Source organism: Corapipo altera, unplaced genomic scaffold (assembly GCF_003945725.1).
Source record: "Corapipo altera isolate COAL_440 unplaced genomic scaffold, ASM394572v1 0, whole genome shotgun sequence".
Taxonomy (NCBI): domain Eukaryota; kingdom Metazoa; phylum Chordata; class Aves; order Passeriformes; family Pipridae; genus Corapipo; species Corapipo altera.
The window spans coordinates 87,311,605-87,329,559 of NW_020884872.1; the positions used below are offsets into that span (position 1 = coordinate 87,311,605).

The 17,955-nt window shown below is 43.4% G+C and overlaps 1 protein-coding gene across 10 annotated transcripts in view; it reads left to right on the forward strand.

Moving 5' to 3' along the window:
• TENM4 (teneurin transmembrane protein 4) overlaps positions 1 to 17,955 on the forward strand; it is a 599,346-nt gene that overhangs the window by 557,767 nt on the left and 23,624 nt on the right. For all 10 annotated transcript variants that reach the window (XM_027664342.1, XM_027664505.1, XM_027664591.1 and 7 more), the window contains 2 exons: positions 8,770 to 8,942; positions 12,433 to 12,668. In XM_027664342.1, the coding sequence (XP_027520143.1) occupies positions 8,770 to 8,942; positions 12,433 to 12,668 (409 nt within the window). The remainder of the gene's footprint in view (positions 1 to 8,769; positions 8,943 to 12,432; positions 12,669 to 17,955) is intronic.

Genomic DNA, 17,955 nt, shown 5'->3' on the forward strand with positions numbered 1-17,955 from the left:
CCTATCCTATCCTATCCTATCCTATCCTATCCTATCCTATCCTATCCACTAAGGACTTGGAAAGCAAATCGGTGAATTAGCAGGGGTTGATTCTGTCCCAGTTTTGCATGTGTAACCTGGGAAAAAATATAAAATTAGAAAATTAGTAAATAAAGGTGAGATATTTAGGTTGCGTGATGAAGCAGGTTTCATTTAAACAAAATATGTCTAATACCAAGGGTACACATGTAACTGGGCTAAGCATTGACTCTCAGGAGCTCTAATGAGCAAGGCATCAAGTCATTCAGTGTGATCCTTAGCATAATTCCACAGCAAATCTGTCTAACTTGTTGGTTTCATGGTCAAATCAACATAATACATTTACTCATTGCACTCTACTTGTAGTGGGTAATAGGAAGATGATGTGACTAATAGTGTCAGTTCTGATGTTTGCAATTTATGAAGGATGGTGAAAATTGAAGTCGGGGCAGAAAAGCTCTACAAAAATGCATTCATGGGGAGAACTAAAAAGACTTGATCTATTTATCTCAACATGAAGGAGACTGTCTAGATCACAACATGTCAGCCTACAGAGGGACTCTCAACCTGGCAGAGAAAGGCCTGAGAAGAGTAAGAAAAAGCAAAACTAGAGACATTGAAGTTGACAAGAAGGTGTGGTTTTGTAAGGCTGAGATGACCTAACTGGTAGAGTGACCAACCATGAAAGTGGTACATTCTCCATTTCTTGGTGTCTCAGAGCAGGATTCTAATGCCGTCCTTAAAATATATTCTCGCCAGACAGATTTGTGTGACTCAAACACACGCTACCGGGATGAGTGCAGGCATGGCAGGATGAAGTCTAAGTTCCTTGATAACCAAGAAGCTTAAGAAGATGGTGTAAACCAAATCAACATTCACTACCTTCAGGTTATTGATTTCTCTATCAGAACATCAGGGGAAAGTTTAAGTGATTTAATTACCAAGAATAACTGGAAGGTGCTCTGAGTAGTTTTCAGTCCTGGCTGAAGGGGAAGGTGAAGTTCATATTTCTGTTTTGCTCATGGATAGAGAAATAAAGATATCAAATATGACTCAGAGGAAAAACTTCATGTTTCTGACTGCACATAATAGTTGTTTATGGGCGAGGGCAAGCTGGACACCACTGTTTAAAAAGTTGAGTAAAGTAAATCCAGCTGGCAAGTTTGCTCTGCACTAGTGGCCCAAAGAAGAACATCCTTACAAGATTTACCTTTACCTGACTGTCTACAGAGGTGCAAAACCAAACACCCAACATGAAAGAGCAATGGTGATGTGAGAGTGGCATCACTGTATGTGTTCATCATAGAATCATAATATCATAGAATAGTTTGCGTTGGAAGGGACCTTAAAGAACATCTAGTTCCAACCAGCATAGCCAGCATCTCTGGTTCTCTTCCAGTTGCTGTTCTTACCAGGGCATTTCTTAGCCTTTATCATAAGGCTGCAAAGAGCATATGGGCACATTGGTGTAATTATGGAGAGGAGAGAAGGAGGCAGGATACATTGATGCAGTACTAGAGGTCTGTCTCCAGGGTACACCAGGGAACCCAGGTTCTCCAAGGCTTCAGGATGGGCTGGCACACAGTCTCTTCATTTCTGTGGAGAAAGGAATGAAACTGGTGCTGTCTTCAGGCAGTGGCAGAGTCGCTTGTAGGACTTACAGCTCTTCCTTTCGCTCATCTACAGCCAAACCTGCTCTATCAATGCTGTTTTATCAGGTTTAGCTCTGAGTAAGGTTCGGTGTGTAATGGTGTGCAGTTTCCCCTTTCATTTGAGAGTGAAACTTAGCTCCCTGCAGTAATTAGCCTGTCCCCAAGGCCTATCTACAACTACTTTGAGGATTTTAGCATTATATAGGCCTTCCCTACCTCTGCAGAGAGCTTGACATTAGCTGTCAGTTAATGCAATGCAGCCCAGCTTGGCCGGTAACTGGATTAAAGACTTGCCTTCCCATTGAACTGGTGACAGCAATAATCAGCAGCAAAGGAAGTTGATCTGGAAACTCAGCCAGGGAAATGACTTCTCATTCGGCTCCTCCAGTCAAAGACAAAGGATGCTGTATGACTACTTGCTGCTTTGTTGTTGCTGCTTTTCAACTTGACCTGAAAAAAATTGCTACCAGCCTTTACAAAGTTCCTTAGCAGTTGCTGTTTGTCTGCTTCAGAATCCGGAAAGTCTTATTAATGGATTTGTTTAAATCAAGAATATGGCAATTATCTTGATTAGTTCACTGAGATGTTATCACTGTACATTAATTCAATTTCCCTCTAAGCTGAAGTCAAACCTTCTATGCATTATTTAGCCCAGATGAGGCTCTTTTGCTTAGATCCTTTGTGTGCCCAATTAGTTTTGAAGGTCACCTCCTCCCATACAGACTGAAGTACTTACACACAGCTCCAGCCAAGCCCAAGAAATTCAAAACCTTTTCATGGACTCCCCAAGAAGTGGCTCACAGCTGCCTGAAGGGCAAAGATCTCATAGAGCCAGGTCTTCTGATGGGTGGTAAGGGGAGCTTTGACCCGTAACATTGGATGCTGTTTTACAGAGAACCAAACTCTGCCAAACCTCACACACTGTAATGGATGGAAAGTAGAAGCCAGCTGGACTGAGCATGCAGGAGGACCTTGAATGGCTTCCCAGTGAACCCCAGGGCTCAGCAGAAGTCCCACCCCAGCACCAGCAGCATTTAGTTCCCAAGCCAGTGCCCTGGTCTGTGTGACTGTGGTACCAGAACTGGGCAACATGGTCAGCATCTACCATGGTGAGACGCAGACTCAGTCTGCTTTGCAGTTGGTGTAAAGGCTTTGAGGTTTTTTTCCTCTCTTAGGCAAAACCAGAGTTAAATAATGCATATTGCCCTTAGAGGAGCAGCCACCTCTTGACTCAGAGAAAAGCTGCCTTCCTGCATTAATAACATCCCTTTATCACTTGGTGATTTATCAGGTCATACACTGAGTTTTACAGAATTTGGTGGTATCCTTGGTTTAGGGTAGTTCAAATGAAGCTCTCATTCTACTCCTGCAGCAGACTGGAGTATGAGAAACATCTTGGCTTTTGCCCTCCCTCCTCTTTTAGCAAGATTTCTTTGTTCCACTTGCTCCACAGTTTCTACATGATAAATTATGAAATTCTCATTGTTGTTCCTCAGATGAAGCTACAGTGAAACTCTGCCAAGTGCCATGATAAAATAGCCCTTTTCCAGTGCTCTCACTAAATTGTGAGGTCATATTTGGAACCATTGGCCTGCCCTGAAATGAATACCTGGTGGCAGAGTTTAGTTGAGAACCAAGGGAATTACGAGAATCATAAGAGCAAGAGAGAGATCTTCGTCTTCTTGTTTGGGCAGTCAGAAAATTCAGCAGACTGTGACCACAACCTGGCCTTGGGTCATTAGGGAGAGGACTTGCCTTCATGCATATTTGAGTACTATCTGTTTGTCTGTTATAGATTTATTTTTAATGTTCTGTTTAATGTTGTTTGAAAAACTGAGATGAGGCAAACTTGTTCAGAGGCGTCGGGTGCACGTCAGTATAATCGCATGCAAAATATAGTTTGCAAGGTCCGTTTAGATACTTTGGCACTAAGTGCAAAATTATCATTGTGATTTTTTTTCTGATCTATTTGAGTGGTAGTTTTAAAAGGTTGATGAAATGTGAAAAAGCTAAAATGAGAAAACCCAGAAACTCAGGCAAGGAATTGATTTCTGAATAGATGGTACTTCGGATGCTCTTTAATTCCCAAGGCCCAGATCTCTACACAATGGTAATGTGATAAATGAAAGCTCTGAATGTTTACAAGCCAACAATTAGGCCTCATAAGCACCAAATACCATTTTAATTCTGTGCACTGAACCTTAGCTAAATACATTTCCAATTGGGAATGGATGGCAACGGCTTCCTTTGCTGGCCTAATAATTGTCACTGTAAGTGCTGAGGTTTTGCAGCAGGTTTGAAAGGGAGGCAGCAGCTGTGTTAGCAGGTGATGGATTCATTGCTCCAAGTGGCTGCTGTGTGCACTCCTGTGCTTCAGTATTTCCTTAATGCTGGGGCTTTCAGAGAACACAGAAGTCTTAGGCTGTGATGAAAACTGGCCCACCCGTAAATCCTGATGCTGTGGAAACAGACAGGCAGCAAAATGAGGTGACTAGGGGAGATTTATGTTACTGCAAATACCAGGGCACACCTGCAGCTACCTAAGAGCCAGTCACTTGGCTGGCTCTTAGGTAGCTTCCTCTCCAAGCTGAGATGTGCCCTGTAAGTGCCTTTATGAGGCTGAAAGCAGAGGTGGAAGGAGCTGACTCATTTAACTAGTTAAGCATATTATCTGTTTGGGATATGCAAGTCTTCAAATCCCTGGGAGACTGTGGGTTTGTGATAGATGATATCAGGTATATGTTGTGTGAGCTAAAGCAGGGGAAAAGGGAGAAATGCTCCAGTCCTGAGCAAAACAGAAAAGAGAAGAGGAACTGCTTGCCAAGAGGAAAACGCTGTGTGTATACATGCTAACTGGCTTCCCACACCTCCTTTTGCATTATCACCACAGTGCTAAAAGGAGTTTTTGTCCGGCCGCGAATATTTTACACTTCATCTGCCACAATTAAAATTAATAATAAAAATGGGAGCATTATAATTGTGCTACCTTCTCACCTTTCACCCTTTGTAAGGCAGGACCTCCTTGCAGGTGCAAAATCAGTGAGCTGTCACCCCCCCAAAGACAGTGCTTGGCAGGTCCCTGCCTGGCTGCTGGGCAGAGAGAGGTGCAGCAGTTCCTGCAGAAAACACAGATGGTCCTGGTTCCTTCTGGTGGTCATTAATAGGGTGACTAAGGAGGTGCCAAAAGTCTGATGTACATGTGCAGACATCTTAAACCAATTCCAGCAGACCATTCCAGACTGTTCTGGCCCAAAAGGAGCCTTGCTTCTCAGGATCCAAAGTCCCAAATGGAAATCCTTTCTCTTGATGAAGTTCTTGATGAAGTCCTGTGAATTTCGTACAGCTATAAAAATGTAACCATGTAAATTACCTGTATTGTACTTAGTCATTTTGAATTTGCCAGAAAAATGTGTCCACAAAGGTCTAAGCGCCATCACACTCTTTCATGCTCTTTTTTCATGCTGTTTTAACCTAATTTGAGCAAGCAGAAGTTACTGACAGATTTCTCTAGTTGCATATTTGCAAATATTACATATTTGCCCAGCAGAGGTGGAGGACCATTTGTGAGAGTGCTGGGAGCTTGAGGTCCAGGAATATTAAAAAAAAAGGCGCTACTTAAATAGTATATAAAATAATATTTATTTTACATTACATATTATTATATAAAAAGACATGACATGCCTTTTAATAAGGGCATGCAATGATAGGATAAGGGAAAATGGCTTTAAACTAAACAAGAGTAGGTTTAGAATAGATAATAGGAAGAAATTCTTTACTGTGAGGGTGGTGAGGCACTGGAACAGGTTGCCCAGAGAAGCTGCGGCTGCCCCATTCCTGGAAGTGTTCAAGACCAGGTTGGATGGAGCTTTGGGCAACCTGGTCTAGTGGAAGATGTCCCTGCCCACAGCAGGAGAGTTGAAGTGAGGTGATCTTTAAGGTCCCTTCCAAGCCAAACCATTCTGTGATTCAGCGTTTCGATGAATAGAGTAAAAGCATCTGAGTGTTTGCTGCTGCTTGGGGCTGTTAAACTGAGTATCTACAGGGTTTTGAGACTTTCTTCGGGGCTCATAAGTAGGGCTTGCATGGAGTATAAGTTTTTTGCTGACTCTCAGCATTTTACTGAGTGTCACTCAGTTATGATAAAACCTATGACTCAGAGGACATTAACTCAGCACTTTTCACATGAACAAGCCCTCTGCCTGCATCCTGGCTTTTGCTTTCCTTATTTCCCTAGCCTGCAAACCCACTTCCTTGGCACACCTGTATTACACCAAACTCACCTCTTAGGCTTCAGACTGGTTTATGTATAGGATTATTGATGTTGTGGTAGAAGGAATTTGGGATGTTACACAACACACCTTCAGTGATAACAACGTTTTCTCTACTCAAGGGAGACACTAAATCATCTCCCATGTGTCCTGTCTCAGCAGATGGGGTAAAGATGTCACCTGCGATGTTTTCTGTTTAAGATTCACATGCTGTTTTAGGAGGAGATGGGCAGATGACTGGAGACAGTACAAGCAAAACACATAAGTCTCAGTGCAAACAGGGCAGCCACAAACCTGGAGTAAACTAGTACTGGGAGCACTTTAGTTCTGGCTCTTTCAAGGAGATGCAGTTCAGATCCAGGCTGTGTGCTGCTAGTTGCTTGGAAAAGCTTTAACTGATCTCTGCCAAACTCCTGCAATGCAGTCCTGATTTTATCCCTTTCTTGTTCGTTTCTTTTTTTCTTCTGCTTTCTTTTCCATTTCACAAGTGGATGATTGATTGCCAGGATCTTGGAGGGAAAGGGCAAGGCTGTTCCTCATGCTTGGATAATCCCATGACTGATAGGCTGACACTGTGGAGGGCCAAATGCTTTCTTCTACCTTGCTACATCCCCTTCTGCCAAAGGGCAAGAAAAGCCTCATGTGATGATGTCTCCAAACCTGAGGGCTGGAGAGACTTGCAATGAGGTCACCCACTTAGTCACTGTACACTAAATATTAAACTTGGACAAAAATCACCTTTTCAACTAGCCCTTCCTCACACAAAATCACTGTCAAATGCAAAGTTACCAGCACTGTGCCCAAATCTGGGAAAATGAGAATGGAAGACAAGAAATATTTCTTTTCCTGTATAGTGCAGAGCCAGTCCAATGACTGCTCAATGTGTTGCAACTTCAGAGTACTTTGTGATTCCCTTTCCTTTCCTTTCCTTTCCTTTCCTTTCCTTTCCTTTCCTTTCCCTTCCTTTCCTTTCCTTGTTTTTTTCTTCTTTTCTGTTTTCTCTTCTCTTCTCTTCTCTTCTCTTCTCTTCTCTTCTCTCTTTTCTTTTTGTTTGGTTTGTGGGTTTTGTTATTATATGGGATCTATTTTCTTATTCCCCAGCTCAGAGTAATCCTAAAGAGAAGCATCAGGAGCTCCTCAACCATTTGCTCCCTCCAAGGTCTGATCATCTGAATCCAGATCCCCTCTAACAGATTTCCTCCCCTGTTCTTAAAAGTGATGGGCAGTAGAGTTTCCAGTGCTCCATCTCTTCCTCTTCTTGGAGCAACAATGGACCTTGAAAATATTCTAGAGCTTCTAACCTGAATTTTTCTTGTTTCCATTCAAACTGATTACTTTATGTCACATCCTCAATAGACATGACAAGCAATTAATTAAAATCTGCTTCAGAATATCCGCTGTCAGGGTGGTATTTTCCCATTTCCTTGTCTTCCCTTTTCTAAATCAACTCTTTTATTTTGGCTTTACCTCTTAGATCATGTTCTCTAAGCTTGTTATCCTTAATGTATCCTTTATATTACTTTGTCATTCCGAGGAATGGTGCCCGTCACTGGACACTGTGATCCATCAAAGGCTCACCACTGGATAGGGCAGGAAAACATGTCCTCTCTGCTCACCCAGCATTCATTTTGCATCCCCAAGTGATATGTTTTCATAACATCATCTTCTTGTATATCATATAAATCATTCTTAAAAGATGGGCATGACTTGAAAAAAGTCCAGCATTTATCACTGACTGATTTGCTGGAACTTTCCTATTGTTTCTCCCTGACTATTTAAATATCCCTTCCCTGAAGGTCCATCTTATCAGAACTTTCAACAGCCCTCCAGAGATAAGCCAGTAGAGCTTCCTACTACCCTCAATTTCAGACTACAATAGCCTTGCTGCAAAGGTCCCTTGCCAACCCTCTGGCCCTATCTCAGTTTGTAACCCACAGGCACCTGTTTTGTAATGCCACAAATGAGAGGCAGGATGGTGTTTGCTCTGTCAACTCAGGAGGACTCTAGACACAAGTGTCTGCTTATCTTTTTATTGAAAAATAGCTCCCCCAACTTGTTAACTGCTGTGGGACCTGCACGTATGGAGCTTATTTCATCTGGGTCTTGGTACATGGGTGTCCACATCACAGAAACCTTCCCAGATGGCACTTATGTAGATTCCTCATTGGAAAAGCCAAGGACACAGTAGGGGTGAGAACTGGTCTGCTTTTTTACTCTTTTAAATCAGTCCTTCCTTCCAGATGGTCCTAGTAAAGTAAAAGGTAGGCACTGGGGTTTCAGCTGTGCTCAGGGCTCTACACCATGTTCACAAAGGACAGTTCTCTTACCTGATGTGACCAATCTGGCAGGCCCTTGATGCTGTCTTAACATTTAGCTTTTAAATAAGATAGGAAAAAAAGTAAAAAAAATAAATTGCTGAAAAGCTCAGGACACAGCCAGACAAAATAGTTGATGGCCTTCAGAAACTCGTAGTTCTGCTAGACAGGATTCACAAGCCAGGGTGTTTTCCTAAGTCACCGTATAGTGGAAGAGCAGTAAAGTTACTCTCGTAAACAAGAAGCATGGTTCAGGTGAGAAGAATTGGAAAAATATTGTTAAAATGCAGGCTAATACATATTTAGTCACTTTCTGTTCATTTTCTTCAGCTAAAAGCTGTGATTTTCTTCTCATGAAGCCAGAAAAAGTCAGGACAGCCTGACAGAGTGACAATACATTTTTCTCTGGGAGAAATCTGGATGAAGACTTGAAGAGTTGGTCTCTGCTTTATAGGATGATTCCTGCCTCCCACCTCTCTGTTGATGCTGTCGACTTCACTCCATCCTCCCTTTCAGGTACGACAGCTTTGGCCGCCTGACCAATGTGACCTTCCCTACTGGCCAAGTGAGCAGCTTCCGCAGCGATACCGACAGCTCCGTGCACGTCCAGGTGGAAACCTCCAGCAAGGATGATGTCACGATAACAACCAATTTGTCAGCATCAGGAGCCTTCTACACCCTGCTCCAAGGTGAGTTGGGCCACTGTCCCTCTCCTGACCAAGCTGCACAAAATCAGGAAACAGGCAACATCTTGATAATCCCAGCACCAAAAATCACCTGCATCCCCAGTGCCCAAGAGCTCCCCACATGCTGGTACAGACACATACTCACAGCTACTTAGCCACATTCCCAAGCACAGCAGTTGCTCTGCAGCTGTTTTTCTGCACTCCCAGCCGGTCCCCTTGCCGTGCAGTCTCATGCAGTACAATCCTCCATCATCATTACCATTATTGTTGTAATAAAAAGGGTTGCATAAATCGAACCACACTTCCAGCCATCCCCTTTGCTTCAGTCTCTTAATGGCTTCTAACTTAACAGTTACTCTCCTCCTGGAACAAGCTTCCAGCTGGTTGCTGAAGATCTGATTCTTTGTTCAGTGGTTGTTCAAACGTCCACAAAGAAGCATCCAAAAAAATTACCATTCCTGTGCCCAGTAGGTCCGCATTAGAACTAAAGGGCTGGTGTGGAGAGGCACAAGGGACAAAAGAGAAGTGGACAGCCACTGTCCACTGGTGGGACCAGTTTGTGGCTGTAGGAAATGAGCACAGTTCTGTCTCTGGTGAGAAGGTGAGAAGCAGAGGACTGATTAGGTGGAGGAAAGGTAATGAAGTGGGAAAGAAAAGAGGAATAAATAGCAGGGGATCACTGTGCTGAAATACTGGTAGGGGCAGAACCTGTGCTGCACAAACAATGCCAGCGTGGATCTCTGGGTTCTGAAGGCTGAAGCCTCCTTAGGATCAGGATGAGCTATCACCGCTGTTCCCTAGAGTTTGGGGAAAGGAAAGGAACTTTCAGATTCTGCTTTCTTCACTCTCCAGATTTCATTTAGTCTGTCCCTGATGACAATGGGCTGTTAAACATCTTTTCACCTTGTAAGGAGCAACCTGCTCCAAGTGACACAAGCATGTTCTGGAGTGACATTTGTTCCGACATCTCTGGGACACACATTTCCCTCCCTCTCCCTATAACACCAAGCTTTCCTAAAAGAAAGTGCCTGTTATGCCTGAGCACTGATTTTTCTCCTTCTGGAGAGGGCAACTGAGAGGGTGCCAGCCCCCTCAAGCTGTCCTCATTATTCCTATAGGGAAACACAATGACTTTCTTAATCTTTACTTGAGCTTGCAAGGCAGATCCAACCTAACCCACCCCATCCCATTCACTCACATTAAGACATGTGGCAACTGCACAGACATGAGGTTGGTATCACCTCGAGAGCCTAATTAAGCGATAAAGCCCACTGTTGGGTGCCCTTCAGTGAGAAAATTGACTGTGATGTGATTTACACCCTCAGCACTGAAGGCACAGTTACATAATGCTGCCACAGTCAATTCTCTCATTGTCCTGCCCTCTGGCACAGGAACATTCTGGCCATTAGGACATGCAGAATTACAAACAGCTTAACCATCTTCAGAAGTATAAAATTATTAAACTGTTTGTATCTGAAGAAATTAATCTTAAAACGAATATCTGGATAATGTTGCAGACGAGGTGACTTGGTGAGCCAAATTCTTGGTGAACCTTTCAGGAAACCTGGATCACGCTGTGAATAGGTAAGGTCTGACAAGACATTTTCAGAAGGTTACAAATTCCTGTAGGATGGATTTATGAGCTTCTGCAGCAGGCACATCAGCACCCTGGTGGGATTTTTTCTACTGGACTAATGACAAAGTGAGCATTTGTGCAATGCCAAAGTAGGGCAGTAGTGCCCTAGAACCAAAGCAGCCTAAAATACAGCATCCAATGGCTCATGGTTTTCATGTAGCCCTTGAGAAATGCCTTCCAAAGCCAGGGAAGAGTCTTCTCTTGAGAAAATGTTGAAAGTAGAGGATTTACATTCCCACACAGTACTGGTGACAATAACCCTTCTGTGGTGCTTATGTAACACAAAGGGAACATCACATGTCTGGTAAATTTCATGTAAAGCTTCAAGCTTTCCCCTGCTTCCTGGTGAAGGATAAAGAAGGGAGGAATATATTAGCTATGCAGGGATATTTTGCTGATTTGATTTAAAATGCATCTCCTAACACTTTATTGCCAAACCAAGCATCTAGGAAAAGTACGACAGCCATCTGACTGTGGCCCTACTCTCCATTTGCAGACTAAAGCATGGAGTGGGGTTTATCCGGCTGGAGGCTATGTCAAAGACCATCAACTTACATACTCATTGGTAGAGCTAAAATACTTGAATCTGCATTGTGGATCACTGCTGTATGTTTATGGCAAAATCCTGTGCCCCCGCATTTTCACACTGTCACTACTGTGTACAGAAAGTTGAGTGGTGGTTCTGCTGAGGTCACTGTGGCAGGACTCCAGCTGGCTACAACCAGGAACAGGATGAGACCCACATAAAAAAAGACCAATTGGTGTCAGATTTCCTTCCCTAATTATACCAAACTGTACTCTTTCCTGATCTACTTCATCCGGTCGAGAGATGATAATTTCTCTGTGATCTTTTTTCCTGCTGAGCTACAGCAGAGCAATCAGTGAACTTGCCTCGGAATGGAAAAACATTTTGTGTGAATTTTTAATGGGTGTTTTTATTCACAATTAGGAATTTATGGCACCCTGGAAGACAGAAACAGTAATATTTTCCAGCTTTTGAAGAGCTTCAGATAAGGCAGTCTTTGTATATGATTTTAAAGCCATTCTACATTGAACAAGTCTCATGCTTTCTTACCCTTCATGAGCTCCTCTCTGCAGAGAGAAATGCCAGCTGGAGATTCAAAGGATGGGCTTTCAGCCTGCCTGATTCCTGAAGGATGTAGAAGAGAGATTGCTCTTCTGTTCCACATCTGAACTCCCAAATACTGGCCTCAGAATCCACTGATTTTTCAAGACCTAGTTGAGGCCAGATGTATGGAGACATGTGGGAGCTTAATGCCTCTGCTTTCTCTCCAAACATGAAGACTTCAGTTGCCTCCTGAAAGCTTTCCCAAGGGAAAGAGTTTGGCTGTTGTTTGGGGAACTGGTTAGTATTAACTCACTGTGCAATTTCCTGTCATTCGTGAGACAGTGAATAAGCTGAGGAAAGTAGGAGGCCCCACTTTTTCATATATTGTTGTGAAATTTAGATCTTTAGGATATAAAAGCATGAAGGTTTTCAGTCAGACTGATTTAAAACAAATATCTCACCACCCAGAGTTTTAGCCTAGAGGAAGAGGTTTGAACCCACATCCTTTGATAAGGTATTGCAGTTTTTTGACTGTTGCCTTTTTTAACCTGTGTAAAACTTTCTGTCAGAATTTGAGGTGCAGAAACCTCATCAGAATGAAAAAGGGATTGCCCATATTTACTTTCACTGACGAAACCAGTGTTTTGCTCAGTGTGAGTGGGACAGGTGAGTAACAGTGTATTTGGTTTGCAATCATTGGAAATGCTGATGCAGCCTGACGGAGGGAACGAATGAAAAGCTGGAGCTGTATCATCAAAGATCAGCAAAGATCTCTTTTCTGTCTTCAGACCAAGTCCGAAACAGCTACTACATTGGTGCTGATGGCTCTCTCAGACTGATGCTTGCCAACGGCATGGAAGTGGCCCTGCAAACTGAGCCACATCTGCTGGCTGGCACCGTCAACCCCACAGTGGGCAAGAGGAATGTCACCCTCCCCATCGACAATGGACTCAATCTTGTGGAGTGGAGGCAGAGGAAGGAGCAAGCAAGAGGGCAGGTCACCGTCTTTGGACGTCGACTGAGGGTAAGTGAGAATCATGAGCAGTTTTGGCCTCCACTTCCCATCCCATCAGTCCCCAGTCTCATGGCAAAAAGGGACAGGGCTGATTTGTATAGTCTGCATTAGGGCTGAAGCTGGAGGACAGAAAACTGGCTGTTCATCCTCAGTGACACAACCTTTATGACTGGAATATATTCTTATATCTCCTTATGTGCTGATGTTCCCTTAGCCATCATAGGTGGTACTGCTGATCTCCCTACAAGACCTCCACATCACCAAGAATGCGGGACCTCCCATCAGCCACTGCAGGTTTAACGTTGCCTCAGGCTGTTTAAGCAAGCAAAGGACAGTCATAACTATACCTCACCAATTAGTATAGGTGTTTTCTACCTGTGCTGCTGGCAGTAATAGAACAGAGCACTGAGAGCTTTCTAGGCATAGCAGGACTGGCTGAGAGAGTTGGGGTTCTTCAGCCTGGACAAGTGGAGGCTCCAGAGAGACCTTAGAGCACCTTCCATTACGTAAAGGGGCTCAAAAAATGCTGGAGAGGGACTTCTGACAAGGTTATGGAGTGATTGGACAAAGGGAAATGGCTTCAAACTGAAAGAGGGAGAGTTTAGATTAGAAATTAGAAAGAAATTCTTAACTGCGAGAGTAGTGAGGCCCTGGCATAGGCTGCCCAAAGATGATGTGGATCCCCCGTCCCTGGAACTGGAACTATTCAAGACCAGGTTGGATGGGGCTTGGAGCAACCTGGTCTAATGAAAGATACCCCTGCCCATGGCAAGGGGGTTAGGACTAGATGATCTTTAAGATCCCCTTCAACCCAAACCATTGAGTGATTCTGTGGTGACTGTTCATTGGGCAACCTCAGAAAAATCTCTAGGTTCCTGAAATTTGCTAATCTGTTGAAGCTGTTGAAGAGCTGAGCTCACAACACATTGCACCACAATTGCCATTGTTTCCTGAAGTGTTACAAGCAGCTCCAGCCTGACAGTACTCTCTCCTCCATGAGTGCCTGGACCTTTCTGTGCTTGAGACTGATATGTTTTGAAAACATTGTTCCGCACAATGCACCTCATACTTGTCAGGACTGTTTAAAGATCTTGCCCAATAAGGCTGTAATTCATCTGCTAACTGCTGGCAAGGCTGGGAACTTGTAATAGCAAGTCCTGTGCACTCACCCTGTACCTTGCTAGTCTCAGAGTCATGGGCTGATGAGCTGTTCCCAGGAACCTGCTCAGCACCTGGCAAATTCAGACCCTCTGAGAAAAACGCTTAGTGCCCTGTAATACCACCACAGCAAAAGGACTGCAGCTATTTAATCACACTTAAACTTTGCAGTAAATATCAATGTTCTGGTTTCAGGATATATGTTTCCCAGTCCTTGCTCTTCACCTCTCCTTATTCCCTTCTGCCTGACCCCTGCCACCCTGGTGTGATTTCTCCAATCTCTCCTTGCTCACACTTGTCAAGTATTTCTCTTCACCCTCCCCCTCCCAGCCTCTGCTCTTTTTCCCCCTGTGTTGATAGCCTCTTATTTTGTTACCAGGAGAAAAACTGCAAAGAGTAGTGAAAACTGAAGCTGCTTCTTCAGTGTGAACTGCTGTATATCTGCAGATCAGTTGTCATCACCCTTTTTGTTTGGTTTGTCTCAGGGTTTTTATTTTATTTTAATAACTAACAAAATTATTAGATGGGTCTTTTTCTGAAAGGAGAGAGCCTCCTGAAATTTGCAGCTGTGTGACAACTATTTGGTGTTCAAAGCAGTTTCCACTCATTTAGCCACAGCTTAGCTGCCCATGTCAGTTCAAAAATTTTTGCAGTAGATTCAAACACAGAATGTATCTTTGTTTTATATTGTACTACAGTTGGAAAAACACTTGCAAAATGAATTTTCAGGCTTGTTACTTGTATCTCTATAAATCTGCCTGAACTTATTCACATTTTGAGCCTATCAGGGCCCTTCTAGTGAAGCAGAAGTGCATCTTACATGGGTGAAGGACTCAGCTATGGCTCTCTTCAGGGGTTCAAAGTAGCTGAAGGTGTACAAGATGTTTAAAGCTTCCTGTCTGTACCTGCATGGCAGCATCTGCACCCCTAATACAAAAACCTGCAAGGTGCTAATTGCCTCCCTGGGGATCGCATGACATTTATCATATTCTCTGTGTCATGTTCTCCTCTGCCTTCACAGCAATAATTACTGCTTTCCCTGGCAAGGGAGAAACTTAGGGAAGTTAAGTTCAATATGTTTTTGTTCATTTTGAGGAATGTTATAATTTTCTGCTGTATGTGACTAAATTACTACTTTCCCTCTCCCCTCACCCTAGTGCTCATATGAGACAGCAGCAAAGACATGGTGCTTTATGGGGAAAGAACATCCCAAAGAGGCTGCAACATCATTCTATGAAGCCTTTGAAGTGAGGAAAACAGGATCTGGACACTGTAAAAGAGTGATCCTTTCTGCTGCCATCACATGGATCCACATTTTATGAGTTGTGCCTCTTCCTCCCATAGTTGCACAGTGTCCTTGGGGACTGACAACCTGTCACCATGAGCTCAACCAGCTCCCAGCACAAGGAGGCCAGTTTCACAGCTGCCTCCTTGACCCTCCCTAGGAAATAATACAATACACGTTTCTTTATTACAGGTGTAAGGCACAGGGTAGGGGCTTCTGCATGAATAAAGGGAAAGAGGCCAGCCCTCATGACTTTTTTCCAGTCTCACCAATGCTGACCTGGCTCAGCACTTGACCAGGCAGCTGTAAAACAGCACAAATATGTTAAAGCAGCCAGTTTCCCTTCTCCTATCCTACACACCCCATGGAAAGTTGTAATGTTTTATCCACCCAGCCAGCAGTGAATATTTCTGCAAATTGACTGGCTATGAATTCCAGCCGTCACTGGCCAACAGCAACACAGACTCCATCTGCAGTGTGAGTATTAGGTAAACTATGCTTCAAGAACAGGGCTCCTTCCCTTTTTTTTATTAAATAAACTTGAGGTTTTCAATAAAGAAGGATGTAAAATAATCTCTTGACAGTGGAGCAAATAGAACAGCCAAAAGAGGCAGAGCTGCTGGCTCAGCTCTTTTATTTATTTAACCATAGTAACTCCTGTCATAAGTCACTTTGTTTTTCCTAAGACGTTGACAGCAGGTTAGTGGTGGCATCAAGAGCTAGTGTCCCAGACAATCCGCAGAACCCATGTGATCAGAGAGGGATATGGTGCTAACCAGTCCTGGCGTGTTGACTAATGAAGATGGTCCAGCATGATCTACACAATTTCTGCAAGACATTTAGTCTGGATATGGCCACCCCAATGGTTTTAGCAATTCACTGGGGAAATTTCTTTGTAGACAGCCATTTATCACAGGGATGTTGTTGACTCCTGGAGTTCTCATTGCAGAAGTATTTTTTGCCCTCCTCCATTGAAGATTGCCAAGGTGTTTTCACAAGAATTCTCCCCTTTTGGTGCTCTTGTGCTCCCAGGGAGATCAATGCATGTTATTTAATTATCATTTAAACTAAAGGAGTGCCATAGGAAGCATTGTAGAATCAGAGGTGGTGGTGTGTTTATGCTCTTTCTTTTCTAGAGTAAGCTAAGAGATTTATAAATGTACTGTGCAACATGAGTTTGGGGTTAAATTTAGTCTCTCACACATTTTAGATGGGATGTCAAATCCACTGTGAACTGTGGATTTAAATTTACCCTGTCTTGATTCGGTGCTGATCTCAAGCCTTGTCAAACAGTCTAAGGGGCAAAACCTTTTTGCAGGAGATTTTCAGACTCTGTTGCAGGATAAGGTCTCCGAGATGGCACCTTATTTAGCTGCTCACCATAAAACATGATTATCGGACTGAAGCCTGCAACCTTGTCAGTTCTGCAGAAAGTTCACTTCTATACAAGGCATGCCCTTGAACAAGGATGAGAAAGATTTAGGCCCTGTTCAGAGGCTACTGGCAGGGTAGGGTTCACTTTGCCCATTACATTGATAGGTGACTGTTGGCACTGCAGCACTTCTCCAATATAAGAGACATTACAGCAAGAGATATCAGGAGAAAACAAATCATAAAAAAAAAAGTTTCATGGAAAGGGTGACTGGTTCCAACTAGTCGCACAGACGTTGCTTGCCAGAGCATGTGGAGGGTGGAACAACTTAGGACATCAATAATGGGATACAGAGACTTTAACTGAGCTTAAGAGCTATCCAGGGACCTTCTGTTTGGTCCTTCTAGCACAGTGAATGGCACTGCTCAGTGAAGGCCTCCTTCAGCCTGGATTACTGTCCCAGCCCTGGAAAAGCTCTTTCCAGCTTTTTTGGTGAAGACCAGGAGCAGAAGAAGCTGCAGCTACCAGGCTGGAGCTCTCTGTGAATAGATGGGAGGCAGAGATGCTACTCCTTCTTGCTTTGTTTTTCTTTTTTTGCAAGAAATTGCCACTCCTGTGTCTCTATAAATAGCAGTAAACACCTATGAGATATTAAATTGCTCTTAGTTACACATGTACCTCTGTACTTAGAATTTTAGTACCTTTTTATTTATTTTCCAGCTTCCCTGTTACAGTGGACTGTTGGCTGATTTCTTCTCTCTACCATTACACATTTACATTCTATTTCACACATATTTAATTAGAGCATTGTCTACATTTCCACAATCTTTCTTTCCTCAAGTCATACCCACCTATTAGCATTGTTATTCATAAGTTGAAAATCATTGTTCTACTTGCCTTCTCTCTTACATCATCCTCACACATCATGGCACCAATTCTTTCTCTCTCCAGCTCCTGAGATACCTTCTTTTGAATTCTGATGTTATGGTGTCCCTGTTCTCTAGGCTTCAGCATAGACATCTCCCCATGCAACACGAAGACACTGCAGTGATCCAGCCTTTCCCTCTCCTGTTCTACCAGGGCTGAGGAACCTCTTCCTTGTTGGTTTGACCCCATCCTTCCTCTCACTGTTTAGCTCTCAAATACTCCCACATCCCCAAAAATACGGTAGGAACTCAATCATACATCATAAAGCAATGGCCAAAATCAAAGCTGGAGCAGGGCTGAGAACAGTGCTCAGGTCATAGAATTATAGAATCATACATAGATGGTTCAAGTTGGAAAAGACCTCTAAGATTGTCAAGTCTAACCATGCAAAGGTCATCAAATCCAACCAAAATAAGCACCACCCCCATGTTCACCGTTAGACCGTGTTCTCAATGCCGTATCCAGACGTTTTTTGAATACTTCCAATCAGGAGTATCAGCTTTACCTAAAGCAGTATAGAGTAGTGTTTTTAGCCTGGTCTGAAGACCTCATAG